General features: G+C 41.5%; 1 protein-coding gene across 2 annotated transcripts in view; it reads right to left on the bottom strand.

Annotated features, from left to right (window-relative positions):
* Positions 1 to 5117, bottom strand: part of LOC118801945 (tripartite motif-containing protein 16-like) — a 9682-nt gene extending 4565 nt beyond the window's left edge. The window contains exons 1-5 of one of the 2 annotated variants that reach the window (XM_036562348.1): positions 4515 to 5117; positions 3772 to 3867; positions 2937 to 3170; positions 1271 to 1430; positions 632 to 691 (exon numbers count right to left, since the gene is read on the bottom strand). In XM_036562348.1, the coding sequence (XP_036418241.1) occupies positions 632 to 691; positions 1271 to 1430; positions 2937 to 3170; positions 3772 to 3867; positions 4515 to 5099 (1135 nt within the window). In that variant the 5' untranslated portion in view covers positions 5100 to 5117. The remainder of the gene's footprint in view (positions 1 to 631; positions 692 to 1270; positions 1431 to 2936; positions 3171 to 3771; positions 3868 to 4514) is intronic. The other variant, XM_036562347.1, reaches the window with a different exon arrangement.
* Between the last annotated feature and the right edge of the window lie 8307 nt (positions 5118 to 13424).

The raw sequence follows: 13424 nt of genomic DNA, 5'->3' as shown, positions 1-13424 counted from the left end.
CCCGTTCTTCAAAGTGCTCCTATATGGTCAGTGGAACTGACAAAATGGACAATAAGTGTAGAAACAAAGCGAAAAAGTGACCATCAAGCTGAAATATTTTAGAGGTTACTGAATAATATATAGTGTGTCTGTGTTGTGTGTGTCTGTGTGTGCACTTCTGTGTTGTTTGTGTTCTGTGTAGTAAGTGCGTGTGTCTGTGTTTTTTTGTATTGTGTGTGTACTCTTTGTAGTATGTGTGTAGTATGTGTGTGTGGGTGTTGTGTTTGTAAGGTACATGTGTGTGTATGCTGTCTTTTTTGTGTGTGTGTCTGTAAGTGTGTGTGGTATGTCTGTGTGGTATATGTGTGTTGTGTGTGTGTCGTGTTTAAGTGTGTGTGTTATGTCCTTTGTGTTTGTGTGTGTGACTTTATATGGTATGTCTGTGTTGTGTTTGTGAGAGTATGTGTTTGTGTGTGGTATGTGTGTGTGTCTGTATGCTTTTGTGTGTGTATTCTGTGTAACGTGTGTGTGTTATGTGTGTCATGTATGTGTGTGTGTCCTCTGTCATGTATGTGTGTGTGTGAGGGGGTATGTCTTGTATATGTGTGTGTTAAATGTGTGTGTGTGTGTGTGTGGATGTGTGTGTACTTACACTGTAGTGAATCTTCTCTGGTTTTTGGCTCTGATGGTAAACAACTCTGAACTGCTGCAGCTGTGGAGAAAGACAGAAAAAGGAAAGCGGCATATTAATTTATATATTATATATTATTATCAGGTATATTTAGGCTACAAAAAGTTGTCTGTTAAACTAAAATATGATCTGATTTCAGAAGTTGCTAAATAATTTATAGTGTGTCTGTGTGTGGTATGTGTGTGTGTTGCATGTATGTGTGTGTGTGTGTACATACACTGTTGTAAATCTCTGGTTTTTGGCACTGAGGGTAAACAACACTGAACTGTTGCAGCTGTGGAGAAAGAAAGAAAAAGAAAAGCACCATATTATGTTATTAAATTTAATTATATATTATTAGATATTCTTACACTGTTTAAAATTTACCATCAAGCTCAAACACGATCTAATTTTAGAAGTTACTGAATAATGCATAGTGTGTGTGTGTGTATGTAAGTGCCTCCATTTTGAACGTAAGTGCAAGTCCACGAACACACAGTTCAGCAGTCAGAGTAAGAGAGGAATGTCAGATCTTTAGTGTGTTAATGATTAAATCTTATGTCTGACTTTCACTCTGAACAAGTAAAGATGTTCATCATTGTGTTTCACAGCTCCTCTTACCCTGTGGAGAGATTTTACTGAATTCCTGCTTGCAGAATTCCTCTAGTCTCTCTTTCAGATCAGAGAGAGATTTCCTCACTCCATCAAATGAGAGACGTTGATGGACAGTGATGCTGGGTGAGTCCTTAGATCCAGAAGAGACACAGAGAGACTGGAAACTCTACAGAGAGAGAGACACAATGGAGAGAGAGAGAGAACAATGTACAAGAGGGAAGTCTGTCAGATTTTTTCGCTTAATTTATATTTTGCTGTTATTTATTGGTTCCTGCAAAGACAGAACAAAACTTGTACTTTGTGCTTCTTCTGTTTCACTTAAGTTCAGAGGGACGATGTTGGAAAAAGATGAAATCAAGTTTTTCCTCACCAGTCAGAATTAGTTTAGTCTTTACACCTGCTACCCTTTTTCAAGCTCTTGCCCCACACAAACCAAAGTCTCATTTATTTCATGTTGCCATGGCTGGCAACCCTCAAGAACAGCATGAGCAGTTTCAGTAGAATAAGCCGGTATATGTCCAGTCTCTGGTCAGCAAGTCTAAGTCAATCTTTAATTTTCAGTTATGATTCAGAGGTCAATGTTTTTTTGGAAGCGGAAACATCTGAGTTGTATATTTTTGTACAATGTTGGATACACTTCTGTTTTATCTCTGTTTTGTGGCCTTGTGTAAACAGGACTTTTGGAGTTTCGTGGGTTTTGTCTCTGAATGAGGCCAAGAGTCATCTGTTTTGACAGGAAGGGGGCATAAGACTGATGTGCAGTAATACATTGGCAAACCTTAATGACATATCAAGAATTAGCTTCTAAATGCTTCAAAGCAAACTATTGTAAAATATTTAAAGACAAAATGCTGTGAACTTCTTTTTTGCAATCTTGAAACTCTATCTTGCCATGAGGTGCAGAGCAGGAAGTATGCTTCCCATAAGCCTGATAAAACTCAGAGCACAGAAATACATACACATGGACATGCGGAAGGCAACTTGAATGTTACTGACAACTTTCAGAAAGTCTTTTTTTTTTTTTTAATTTTTACCCTGATTTTCTCACCAATTTAGTCGTAGCCAATTCCACCCCGCTAGTTAGGACTCCCCCAATCACACGATGTTATCAACGCTAGGAGGGTGAAAGCTAACACAGGCTTCCTCCGAGACCTGTGAGGCCAGCCACCGCTTTCTTTTCGAGCTGCCGCTCACGCAACGTCACTGGACAGCCGAACGCGCTCGGAGGAAAGCACCAACCGCCAGATCTGTTACGTCAGCTAACAGACGCCTGCGCTGACTAGTATCGCGCTGAGTAAGTGATGGGGGAGAAGGGCAGCCATCCCACCCACCCAGAGAGAGCGAGGCCAATTGTGCTCTCTCGGACTCCCGGCTACGGATGGCTGTAGCATCACCAGGGATCGAACTCGCGATCTCCTGATGATAGGGCCAACGCTTAGACGGTTGCACCACTCGGGAGCCATAAACTTTCAGAAGGTCATGGCCATGTTAGTGTACAATCAATGCTGCATGGTCCTTGTGTCTCTTTATGAAACAAATGATCATCAGTTTTCCTACTTTTAGCATCAGTAAGACATTTTTTTTGCAATTTGCAATCAGGTTAGCTTTTTAAGAAACAGTTTTCGAACCTCTAAGTTTCAGATCTCTATGCAGATCAGACAGTGCTGGTTACCTGGAGGAAATGGATGTGATCCTCTGTGTGTGAAAGCTGCTCCAGCTCAGTGTCTCTCCTCTTTAGATCAGCAATCTCCTGCTCCAGTTGCTCCAGGAGTTCTTCAGCTCCACTCAGTTCAGCCTCCTCCTGAGCTCTGATCAGCTCTGTTACCTCAGAGCGCTTTTTCTCAATGGAGCGGATCAGCTCAGTAAAGATCCTCTCACTGTCCTCCACTGCTGCCTGTGCAGAGCTCTGTTACAACACACACACAAGATGGAGCTCCATTTAAACATCAGCCATCATTCACTCTCTTACTGTGACCCTTGTTATAGTGATCTCCCTCTTAGCTGCCTGGTTGTTCTTGTTTGAGTTGTGTTGATTGAAAGTTTGATAGGGAGACAAAACATGAACTTCCACCTCCATACCGAACCGTCTGGTTTTGCCTGCCAACTCTAGCTCACAAAAATCTAGTGACATTTTTGAACAAGCCCCGTTTACATTTTGGTGTCTGTTATAAGTGTGTAAATAAAGCACTTCATTTGGTTCATGTGTGTGTGTGTCTCTGGGCTTTCATTGGGTTTCCCAATCAATGTGTGTTGACCCTTCCCCCCCGGCCGCACGACACAGTCTAGATTGAAAGAATGAAAAGAACCATTGCCTGTAACACTTGTGTCCTCCCTTATTTATTTGTCATGAACTGACTGATAAGCAGTATGTACCACTGTCCACATCATGGCTGTGTAGGATCTCTGAGTGTCCAACACTGGACTCCTCACTGTCTGACTGGAGGAGAGTCTGACTGAGCTGTGAAACAGCTGCTCCAGCAGATCTCTGCTCACTACTCACTACTCACCTTAAGAGTCTTCACAGCCTGTTTCACCTCCTGCAGCTTCTTCTCTTTCTCCTGGAGTCTCTTCTGAAATTTCTTCAGCTCCTGCTTTAGCTGATTCTGCGGGGATATATGTTATTCAGCTGCTGGTGAATTCTGATGTACAAGCAGTACCCGTGAACAGACATTTTCGGTGGCCGCAGCTCAATGGAACAAAAAGGCAATGTGACCGTGAATGAAACCTGGCATCCCAACCTCCAGTGAACAACGTTACCAATTTTCCCACTACAACATCTAATTGCAAAGAATTGGTAAGTTATAACTGTATTTAAGAAATTTATAGAGCTTGGCAAAAATTCATTTTTTGTACAATGACAAATTGGTTTAGCAGGTTGATTGCATCTCTGCCTGCCAACAGTATATTTAGTTGATGTTGAAATTAACAACATTGTGGTTTTTTGTGCACATGTCTGTACGTGAACTGATATAATTGGCAGCTGAAGAGTTAAAGTTTACTCTTGTCCTTCCATGGTCTGACCTAAACTGGGAGATAAGATTTGGCTGATTAAATGTTGAATGACTTGTTTAACTCGTTTAGTAGTAACAGTGTGACGAGACAAGTTTTATAGGAGTCTTTACCCACAACAGTTTTACTTAAGTCATTTCACTTATTATTATAAACTAAAACAAACAGTATAATTACAGCAGCAACTATGATGAAATGCTGATTAAGCATAAAGTCATTCTTTAAAATTTCTTGTTCTCACCTGTTTCTGACTTCTCTCTGCTGCAGCTGCAACGGTATCATGACCTTTATGTTCATGCATCGTACACAAATAACAGATGCAGCTGTGGTCAGTACGACAGTAGATCTCGATCAGTTTATCATGTTGAGAGCAGATCTTCTCTTGTAGCTGTTTGGAGGCTTTGACCAGCTTGTGATTCTTAAAGGCAGGAGACTGATAGTGAGGATTAAGATGAGTTTCACAGTAAGAAGCCAGACACACCAAACAGGACTTGATGGCTTTGAGTTTTCTCCCAGTGCAGGAATCACACTCCACATCTCCAGGTCCAGCGTAACAGTGAGCAGGAGGAGCAGCTTGGAGTTCTGTCTTCTTCAGTTTCTCCACCACTTCAGCCAGCATGTTGTTTCTGCGTAGATCAGGCCTTGGAGTGAAGGTCTCTCTGCACTGGGGACATCTGTAGACCCCCCTCTGGTCCTCAAGATCCCAGCAGCCATTAATACACACCATACAGAAACTGTGTCCACAGGGAATAGCCACTGGATCCTTCAGCAGATCCAGACAGACTGGACAGCTGAACTGGTCCTGGTCTACTGAAATACTGGCCATTTTCCTGAACTCACAGACGGAGAGAGAGGTGCACACTGAGATACAGCTACATTTGCACAGAATTAAAGGAACTGCAAAATGGGAGTGGCTTCATGTGAAAGATTTTGATTGGGCAGATCTCTCAAAGAATTTATCAGAGCTAAAATCTCACTGTCTACACAAATTTGTACTTCGGGTGGTGGTGAACATGAGTATTTTACTAGAACAGACTTTTTTTACTAAAACTTGAGAACTTGAGAACAAAATCTGTAGCAAAGCTGATTAACATATATCAGTAACAAATGGTTTCAATGATATACATGAACCAGCACAGCTTCTGTAGTAGTCCTGTCTTACAGTTTATCCAATCACATGCATTTATGTAGATGACTTAGCTGAAGACAGGTTATCTTATCAAAGGCCGAGAACACAAGCTATATGTCACAGACTTTAGATATTTAATTTTTTATTTCTGGTCTGAGCAGTGAAGTGCCAATTTGGCTTGTTAAAGAAATGCTGAGAACAAAAATGCAATATTTAAAATGTGTAAACTATGAACTATGCGTTTTCCTTCCCAGTTCATTTAAAAAGTGATGTGTCTCCTCCATTCTGTGTCTGTTCTGGCATTGGTTAAAGGTGGAAACATTATGCACTACTGAGAAAAACAAATTAAAAATCACCTACTGATAAAATCCAGGTCATGAGAATACAAAAATAAAAAATAAAATATAAAATAAACCCAACGCTCTACATGAAAGACCCACAAGATTTCTCATCCATTCGCTGACAGAGCAAGAGCGTAAAATGCTCAATCCAACGTAAAATTTTATTGCAAAATTTCACTAAAAAATAGAACATAAAATGTGCCATAGCTTTTGCACATGCCATTTTTTTATGTTTCATTTGTTACCAATACATTCAATTAAGTAAATAAACAATGTGTTCATTATAAGGTGCAGAAATGTGTCTTCGTAGATGATGTGTGAACTTGTGTGAAATTTTGGTCTTGTGTGTAGGAGGGTCATTGTGTCAGAGACGCTGTAGAAGGACAGAGTTCCTGCACTGTGATGCACATACACTCCTATTCTGGAGGAGGATGGTCCTGAGATCTCAGTCTGAATGTTGTGATAGAAAGAGAGAGAGGAAGAACAACACAGACTCTAGAACTGACTGTTGTGCCCAAGCCTGCTTTCATTACCTCTTTCTTTCCTGTTGATCCCTTTATATGAGACTGCTATCCCACTAACAGTGTCCACTCACACTCCCTTTACACAATAAGTGACAACAGTAGTCAAATTGCTTTGGATGAAAGTAGGCTTAACTAGTTAGGACGTGATCCAAACTCGTAGTCAGAAAACAGGCACAGTTCAAATCCAAGCCTAAAATATGAATGGACAAACATAGCAAAACAAGCAAACACAATCCAAAAAGGGCAAGGCCAAAAGGCAAAGATGAAAATCCCAAAATGATAGACAGCAAGGCAAGTATACACAGGAAGAAATGCTCGGTGGCTCAAATGAAGCAATACCTCACAAATGACTTCACGAATGCCTGACTCTTGTTCAGCTGGAGGACAGCTTCGGTCTGTTGGCGAGTTTCTTCCCAGACTCTTTCGCTGCACTGCATCCACTCATCCACAACAGGAACATCAGAAGAGACACCTGTCCATGAAGCTACAGAAGGTTGGTAGCTAAGAATGCACTGATATATGTCCTGTAGCTGAGTGTTTTAACAATTTCTGTGCCATTTCTGCCCATACCAAATATCTAGCAAAGTCATTAGGATTATCATAGAAACTTGCAAAAATGTTTGGTTCACACATTGGATTATGGGTGATAACCTTAAGTTAATCTAACTCAAACTTCTGTGTGTTCAAAGAATGATGACCAAACTTGTGATGTAAACTTAACAGACAGCACAGGAGAATCTATCCATAATGGTGAGTATGGTGTCAAAACCCTGAGATTCTGGTAAATCAGCATCAAAATCAAGGGCTAAATGTGACCAGGGTCGATTGGGCATGGGTAAAGGCATAATTTTACCTGCGGGTAATGTTTTCGGTGTTTGGCACTAAGAACACGTGGAACAGGATGACATGAATCAATGAATATCCTTGTTCATCGACTCCCACCTATACCTATTTGAGAGAGAGGTATTGCATGCATGTTTCACCTGGATGACCAGCTGTGAGAGATGAATGGGCACAAGTTACGAGTCTGTCTCTACACCCTTCAGGAACATAGGTCTTTTCAGCAGATCACTGCTCAGGGACTGATATTTTCTAGTACCTTCTCTATCTCCTCATCTATGGCCCAACGAATAGCTGAAATATTATTGTGTGGAGGCAGGATATTTTTGGGGTCTGGTTTAGTGTCTCCCTCATGGTGAATTCTAAACATGAAACGATAAAATATCAGGGACTCTGTTGAGTCTGAATCTAGAAATCTAGAACAATCTAGAAAAAAATAATGATCAGGGTGCTTGTCGGAGATTCAGACATTTAGCAGTGCGAAGGTATTCTAGGTTTTTGTGGAGGAGCCTCCATGCACATTCCAGGGCCCAACAGTCACGTAGAATGTGACCAGCACTGCCACAATTCAACACAGTCCCCCTTGTAAACAACAAAGCCTCTCTTCTGGTAACAGGCACGATGAATCACACTGCATAGGTTCCTCTCGGTCTTTGGTAGAGCAGGTCTCGTTTTTCTTTACGGAACCATAGTTGGCTGTTTGACACTCACTCAACGGGTCTTGCGATCACAGGAGAGTTGGTCCAAGCAAATGGATAGAGTGATTATCTGATTAAGATTGAACATCTCCACAGGCCAGTTCAGTTAGAATGCTGGGTTTAAGCCCTTGAGGGAACATGACTAACAAAGCAGGATTGTTCCGCCCAGTACTTGCCGCCGGTGTCCAAAATTCTACCACGTAGTCTGACATAGAACAATTACCTTGACATAATGTAGTGAGAAGTTCTTTACTAACTTTACCCTCATATGGATGATCAAAAACCATACGAAAGTCTTTCAAAAGTTGTTCATATGATTCTGAACCTTGGCCCAGATTGCAGTAGCCCACTCCAGTGCCTTATCAGCCAGCTTCAAGATTGCAAAAGAAATTTGGCCTGATCGGTACTCGGTGGGGAGCTGTTAAAAAAATTGAGCACTGGAGCAAAAATCCACTCCATTTATTTGGGTTGCCATTAATCTTGTCAGGTTTACTCACAGAAAAGGTAGAACTAGCAACTTCCGCAGGTGTGGGGATTGTTACAAATTCGGCAAGAAGAGTCAGGAGACTGGAGCTTCGGCGTTGACCGGAGTTTATTTCCACATACAGAGTATGGGTACAGTGTGGTCGATCAGAAGTCAATCAGCAGGATCAGGAGTCTAGTCTTATTCACGTGCATGCAGACAATCATGCACAGGTACAGCTTGGTCATCAGTGTATCACCAGTCTGGTCTGGTCACCAGTCTAGTCTAGTTCAGTCTGCAGTCCAGTCCTCATAAACTAAGGAGGGGGACAGAGGAACAAAATGACTTTGAGGAGGGGTAAGGAGGGGTTGTAGATGGGGGATATGAATAGAGATGTAGGGGGTAGAGATCGGGGGGGTTGGTGGTATCACCTTAAGGTTGTGCGACAAAGGGTCATTTAAATACAAACGAAGAAGTGATCGGGCAAGGTGAGAGTGCGACCAGTTTCACCTTTCTGCCATTTGCTCTCTACAATGAAAATGGTTTAGACCTTAAGAAAATAACATATATTGAGAATATTTTCGCTCAGGATATTAAGTGTATTCTTAATGCTAATAGCCATACCCAATGTTTCTAACTGAGAAGTCAGCTCTTTAACGTTAGTGACTAACTGGACAAGTTGACTTTGTTGATCAGCTTGTTGTAATCTCAAAGTCTCGAGAAAATGAGTCACCCCTGACAATACCTGCTGATGTTGTCCCAACAGATGACCTTGATTAACAATGGCCTTCTGAATAGCCTTGAAATCCGCTGTCTGCATGGGCACAGTCCCCCTTGTAAACGACGGTGGTGAGGTAATCTGGGAACTGGAGTTCTCCAAGGAGTCAGTTCTGGAGGAATGCATAACACATGGAATCAACATACATTTAAACTTAAATTTACATTTAAATATACAATATACATTTCAATTAAAATTAACATTTACATATACAAAGTACATTTAAATTTAAATTTACATTTAAATATACAATATAAATTTAAATGCAAATCAATTTTTTTCAGTGAGTTTTTTTTTTTCTAACTTAACCACTGTTTCCTTACTTTTACATTTCTGTAATGTTCCTAATTATTATAGCACAGAATAAAATACATAAAAAATAAATAAAAAAAATGTACCACTTGTATGTGTGTGCGTGCATGTGCATGTGTACATACACTGTAGAAATTCTCTGGTGTTTGGCTCTGAGGGTAAAAACTATCTGAACTGCTGCAACTGGGAGAAAGAAAGAAACAAAACATGCCAGAATATGTAAACTGGTAGTACGTTATTTACGGTACAGTAAGTAAATAGCTTTAATAGGTAGGAGTTATAACTGTGTTTGAGTTTAAAAGAGCCTGGCATAAATTCCTGTTTTTGTACAATGACATAAATTGGTTTAGCAGGTTAATTGCCTGCCAACATTATATTTGGTTGTTGTTCAAATTAGCCAAATTATGTTTTTTGTGTTCATGCCTGCATACAAGTGTCTATATAACTGGCAGTTGAAGAGTTAAAGTTTACTCTTGTTCCTCCAAGGTTTGACCTGAATTGTATGCTGGGAGTTGGCTGAGTAAATGTTGATTGACTGGTTTGACTCGTTTAGTACTAAGTTTAAGCGTAACATCTGCTGTGCTTTTTGCCCTGTTTGTTTTATCTTGTTTTTTTCAATAGCCGACGTGACACCGGCCCCCTGATTGGTAGCACCTGATCTGAACCTATAAGACTGAGCTACACCCCTTTCTTAGACAGCTCTCCCCCTTTCCTTTTGCAGCAGCTGGGCACTCCAGCCATGACAGCCCTTCTTTTACTTTAAAAGTCCCTGTTAAATTTATTAAACTTGCTTTCTGATTTTTACCTTTAGTGTTTTGTCCCTTTTTTGTTGCGTCTCTTGAGCGGTGTTGTGTTGTTGTAAAGCATGTTGGTGTCTTGTTGTGTTATCGTGTTGTATGGCATGTTGTGTTGTGTGATGTTGTGTTGTTGTGTTGAGGTGTGGTGTGGTGCCGTGGTGTGATGTACTGTTGGTGAAATGTATGCTGGGAGATAAGAGTTGGCTGATTAAATGTTGATTGACTGGTTTTACTCGTTTAATACTAAGTTTAAGTGTAACGTCTGCTGTGTTTTTTCACCTGTTTGTGTCTTGGGTTTTTTTATCTTGTTTTTTTCAGTAGCCGACGTGACACTCACCTCCTGATTGCACCTGCTATGAACCTCTAAGACTGAGCCACACCCCTCTCTTCAAGAGCTCTCCCCTTTCCTCTGGACACTCCAGCCATGACAGCCCTTCTTTTACTTTAAAATTCACTATTTACTTTAATAAACTTGTTTTGGTTTTGACCCTTTTATGTTGCTTCTCTTGAGTTGGGGTTGTAAAACAAGGTGAGCTCAACGTATCATTTGTTCGCTTAGTTTAAGCTCTTTGGTGGTCAGGTTGGTGGTCTGCTGTTGCAGGATCTGTCCTGTCCACTTTAATTTGACTCCTGCAGGAGAGTACTGTTAAATGATTGCTGTATAATTTATGTGGGTTCCCTATAAAGTGCTTAGGCAAAGTGAGTGTTGTGTGGTGAAGTGTACTGTGGAATGGTTATGTTTTGTTGTTTTATTGTGTCGTGTTGTATTATGTTGTGTGGTGTTTTGTGGCACGGTGTTGTGTTGTGTACTGTTGTGTAATATTGTGTTGTTGTGCCATTGTGTTTTGATGTGTAGTGTTGTGTGGCATTGTGTTTTGTTGCGATGTTGGGTGCTGTGGTGTTGTTATTGTTTTGAGTGGTGTGTTGTGTGGCATGGTTTTGTTTTATTGTGTTGTGTGGTGTTTTGTTGTGTGTTGCTGTGGTGTTGTGTTGTGGCATGGTGTTGTGTTGTGTGGTGTTGTGTGGTATGGTCTTGCTTTGTTGTGTTATTGTGTTGTGATGTGTGGTGTGACATGGTTTTGTGTTGTGTTTTGAGGTGTGTGGTGTGCTGTTGTGTTGTGTGGTGCTGTGGTGTTCTGTTCTGTGCTCTTGAGTGGTGTTATGTTGTTATTGCGTTATTTTATTGTGTTGTGTAGTTGTTGTTATTGTGTTTTGCTGTGTGGTGTGGTTTTGTTTTGTTGTGTGGTGTTGTGTTATTGTGTTGTGTGGTGTGGTAAAGTTAGGTCTGATAGGCAGGGATGTAGAGCAGGGTTGTAGGTTTCTGTTTGAGCTGACTATTTCAAACATCTCAGGAAACCGAAGAAAGCAAGGAGAAAAAGGGCTTCTAATGTCATGGATAAATCTTTGGGCAAGAGTCCAGTGTCTTAAAGCAGTGGTGGAGGATGTCAGAGGTTAAGAGCAGCTGATGTGGTGGGAGGTGAGGTTCATTTCTTTGGATTCCTTTTAGTAAAAGTGAAATCTGAGGGAGGTTAGCTGTGGTGTGTTGGGTTCCATTGATGAGTGGTACGAGGAGCAACTGCACTCAAGATTGTTTCTTGCGGGGCTCCCGAGTGGTGCAACCGTCTAAGCGTTGGCCCTATCATCAGGAGATCACGAGATCTTTGGTGATGCTACAGCCATCTGTGGCCAGGAGTCCAAGAGAGCACAATTGGCCTCACTCTCTCTGGGTGGGTAGGATGGCCCCTCCTTCTCCCCCATCATTCAACGTGATGCTAGTCAGTGCAGGCGTCTGTTAGCTGATGTAACAGATCTGGCGGTTGGCGCTTTCCTCCGAGCGCGTTCAGCTGTCCAATGACGTTGCGTGAGTGGCAGTTCGAAAAGATGCGGTGGACCTTTACAGGTCTCGGAGGAAACCTGTGTTAGCCTTCACCCTCCTAGCGTTGATAGTATCATGTGATTGGGGGAGTCCTAACTAGCAAGTAGAATTGTAGACAGTTAAATTGGGGAGAAAACTGGGTATTAATCCAAATGTTTCTTGAGCTTGGAGGAGGAGCTGAAAGAACTGCTGGTCAGTTGGAGGATGGAGTCTGGAGCACAAATTCTGACAGGGTGGTAGTAATGTGTTATCAGGGGGAAGGGAAGCCTGAAACAAGACTGAGTCTAGCCAAATGCCAAGGAACTCAAGTGACGTAAATGGGTCCACTGTCTTCTTGGGAGAGATAGAGGCTGAGTCACTGAAATACAGAGGAGAGGGTACAAAGGCCATACGCAGACAGAGAGGATGGGGAGACTATCATGAAGAAGGGGCTGAGACGATGAGGAAATGGGAAGGGATGATAAGAGGAGGAGCTGGGATGATGAGTGAATGGGGAGAGATGGCTGGGATAATAAAGGAGGAAGCTGAGACAAAGAAGGAAGGGGCATAGCCAAAAGTAGGGCAGACAACGCACAGGAAAAAATAAGGGGAAAGAGTCGAGAAAATCAGAAGAAGCAAGGCATACGTTGGGGGCACCCACAGTGTTGGCTGGGCCAGCAGCAGAGGCAAGCTGCCTGGAAGTGGGACCAGGACAACCAACAGAGGACAGCAGTTCTCCAGTGGAGGCCGTGAGGAATGCGACGCTGTCAGGTCTCGATTTAGAGGAGGAAGGACACGAAGCTGGGTCGGTGTGAAATTTCGTCACGTGGAGGACTGGTGTTTATAGGAAGCTGGAATTGAGAAGGAGGAGTTTTAGGCGTGGTCTTTCCTCAAACATCAGTTATGTCATTACTCTATCAAAAAAAATGTAGCAAAACTGTTTAACATATATTAACAAAAAATGACATAAATGAACCAGCACAGCTTCTGTAGTAGTCCTGTCTTACAGTTTATTAAATCACATGCATTTATATAGACAACTTAGCTGAAGACAGATTATCTTATCAAAGGCAGAGAACACAGAGCTAGATATCAGATCTAGCTCTGTCTAGCTAATAATTTCACATTATGTTCATACATTTTTAATTTTATTTTCGGTCTAAGTAGTGAAGCGACAATATGGCCTGTTAAAGAAAAGCTAACAAAAACACAATGTTTAAAAATGTGTAAACAGCGAACTATGCGCTTTCCTTCTCAGTTCATTCAAAAACTGATGTGTCTTGTCCATTCTGAGTCTGTTCTAGCTTTGGAAAACAAATTAAAAATCACGTACTGACAACATTCAGGGCATGAGGATCCAAAAAATAAACCCAACGTTCAACATTAAAGACCCACTAGAGTGCTCGTCCATGAT

The sequence above is a fragment of the Colossoma macropomum genome, unplaced genomic scaffold (genome assembly GCF_904425465.1).
Source record: "Colossoma macropomum unplaced genomic scaffold, Colossoma_macropomum, whole genome shotgun sequence".
Lineage (NCBI taxonomy): Eukaryota > Metazoa > Chordata > Actinopteri > Characiformes > Serrasalmidae > Colossoma > Colossoma macropomum.
This window is presented reverse-complemented; position numbering and strand designations above follow the sequence as displayed.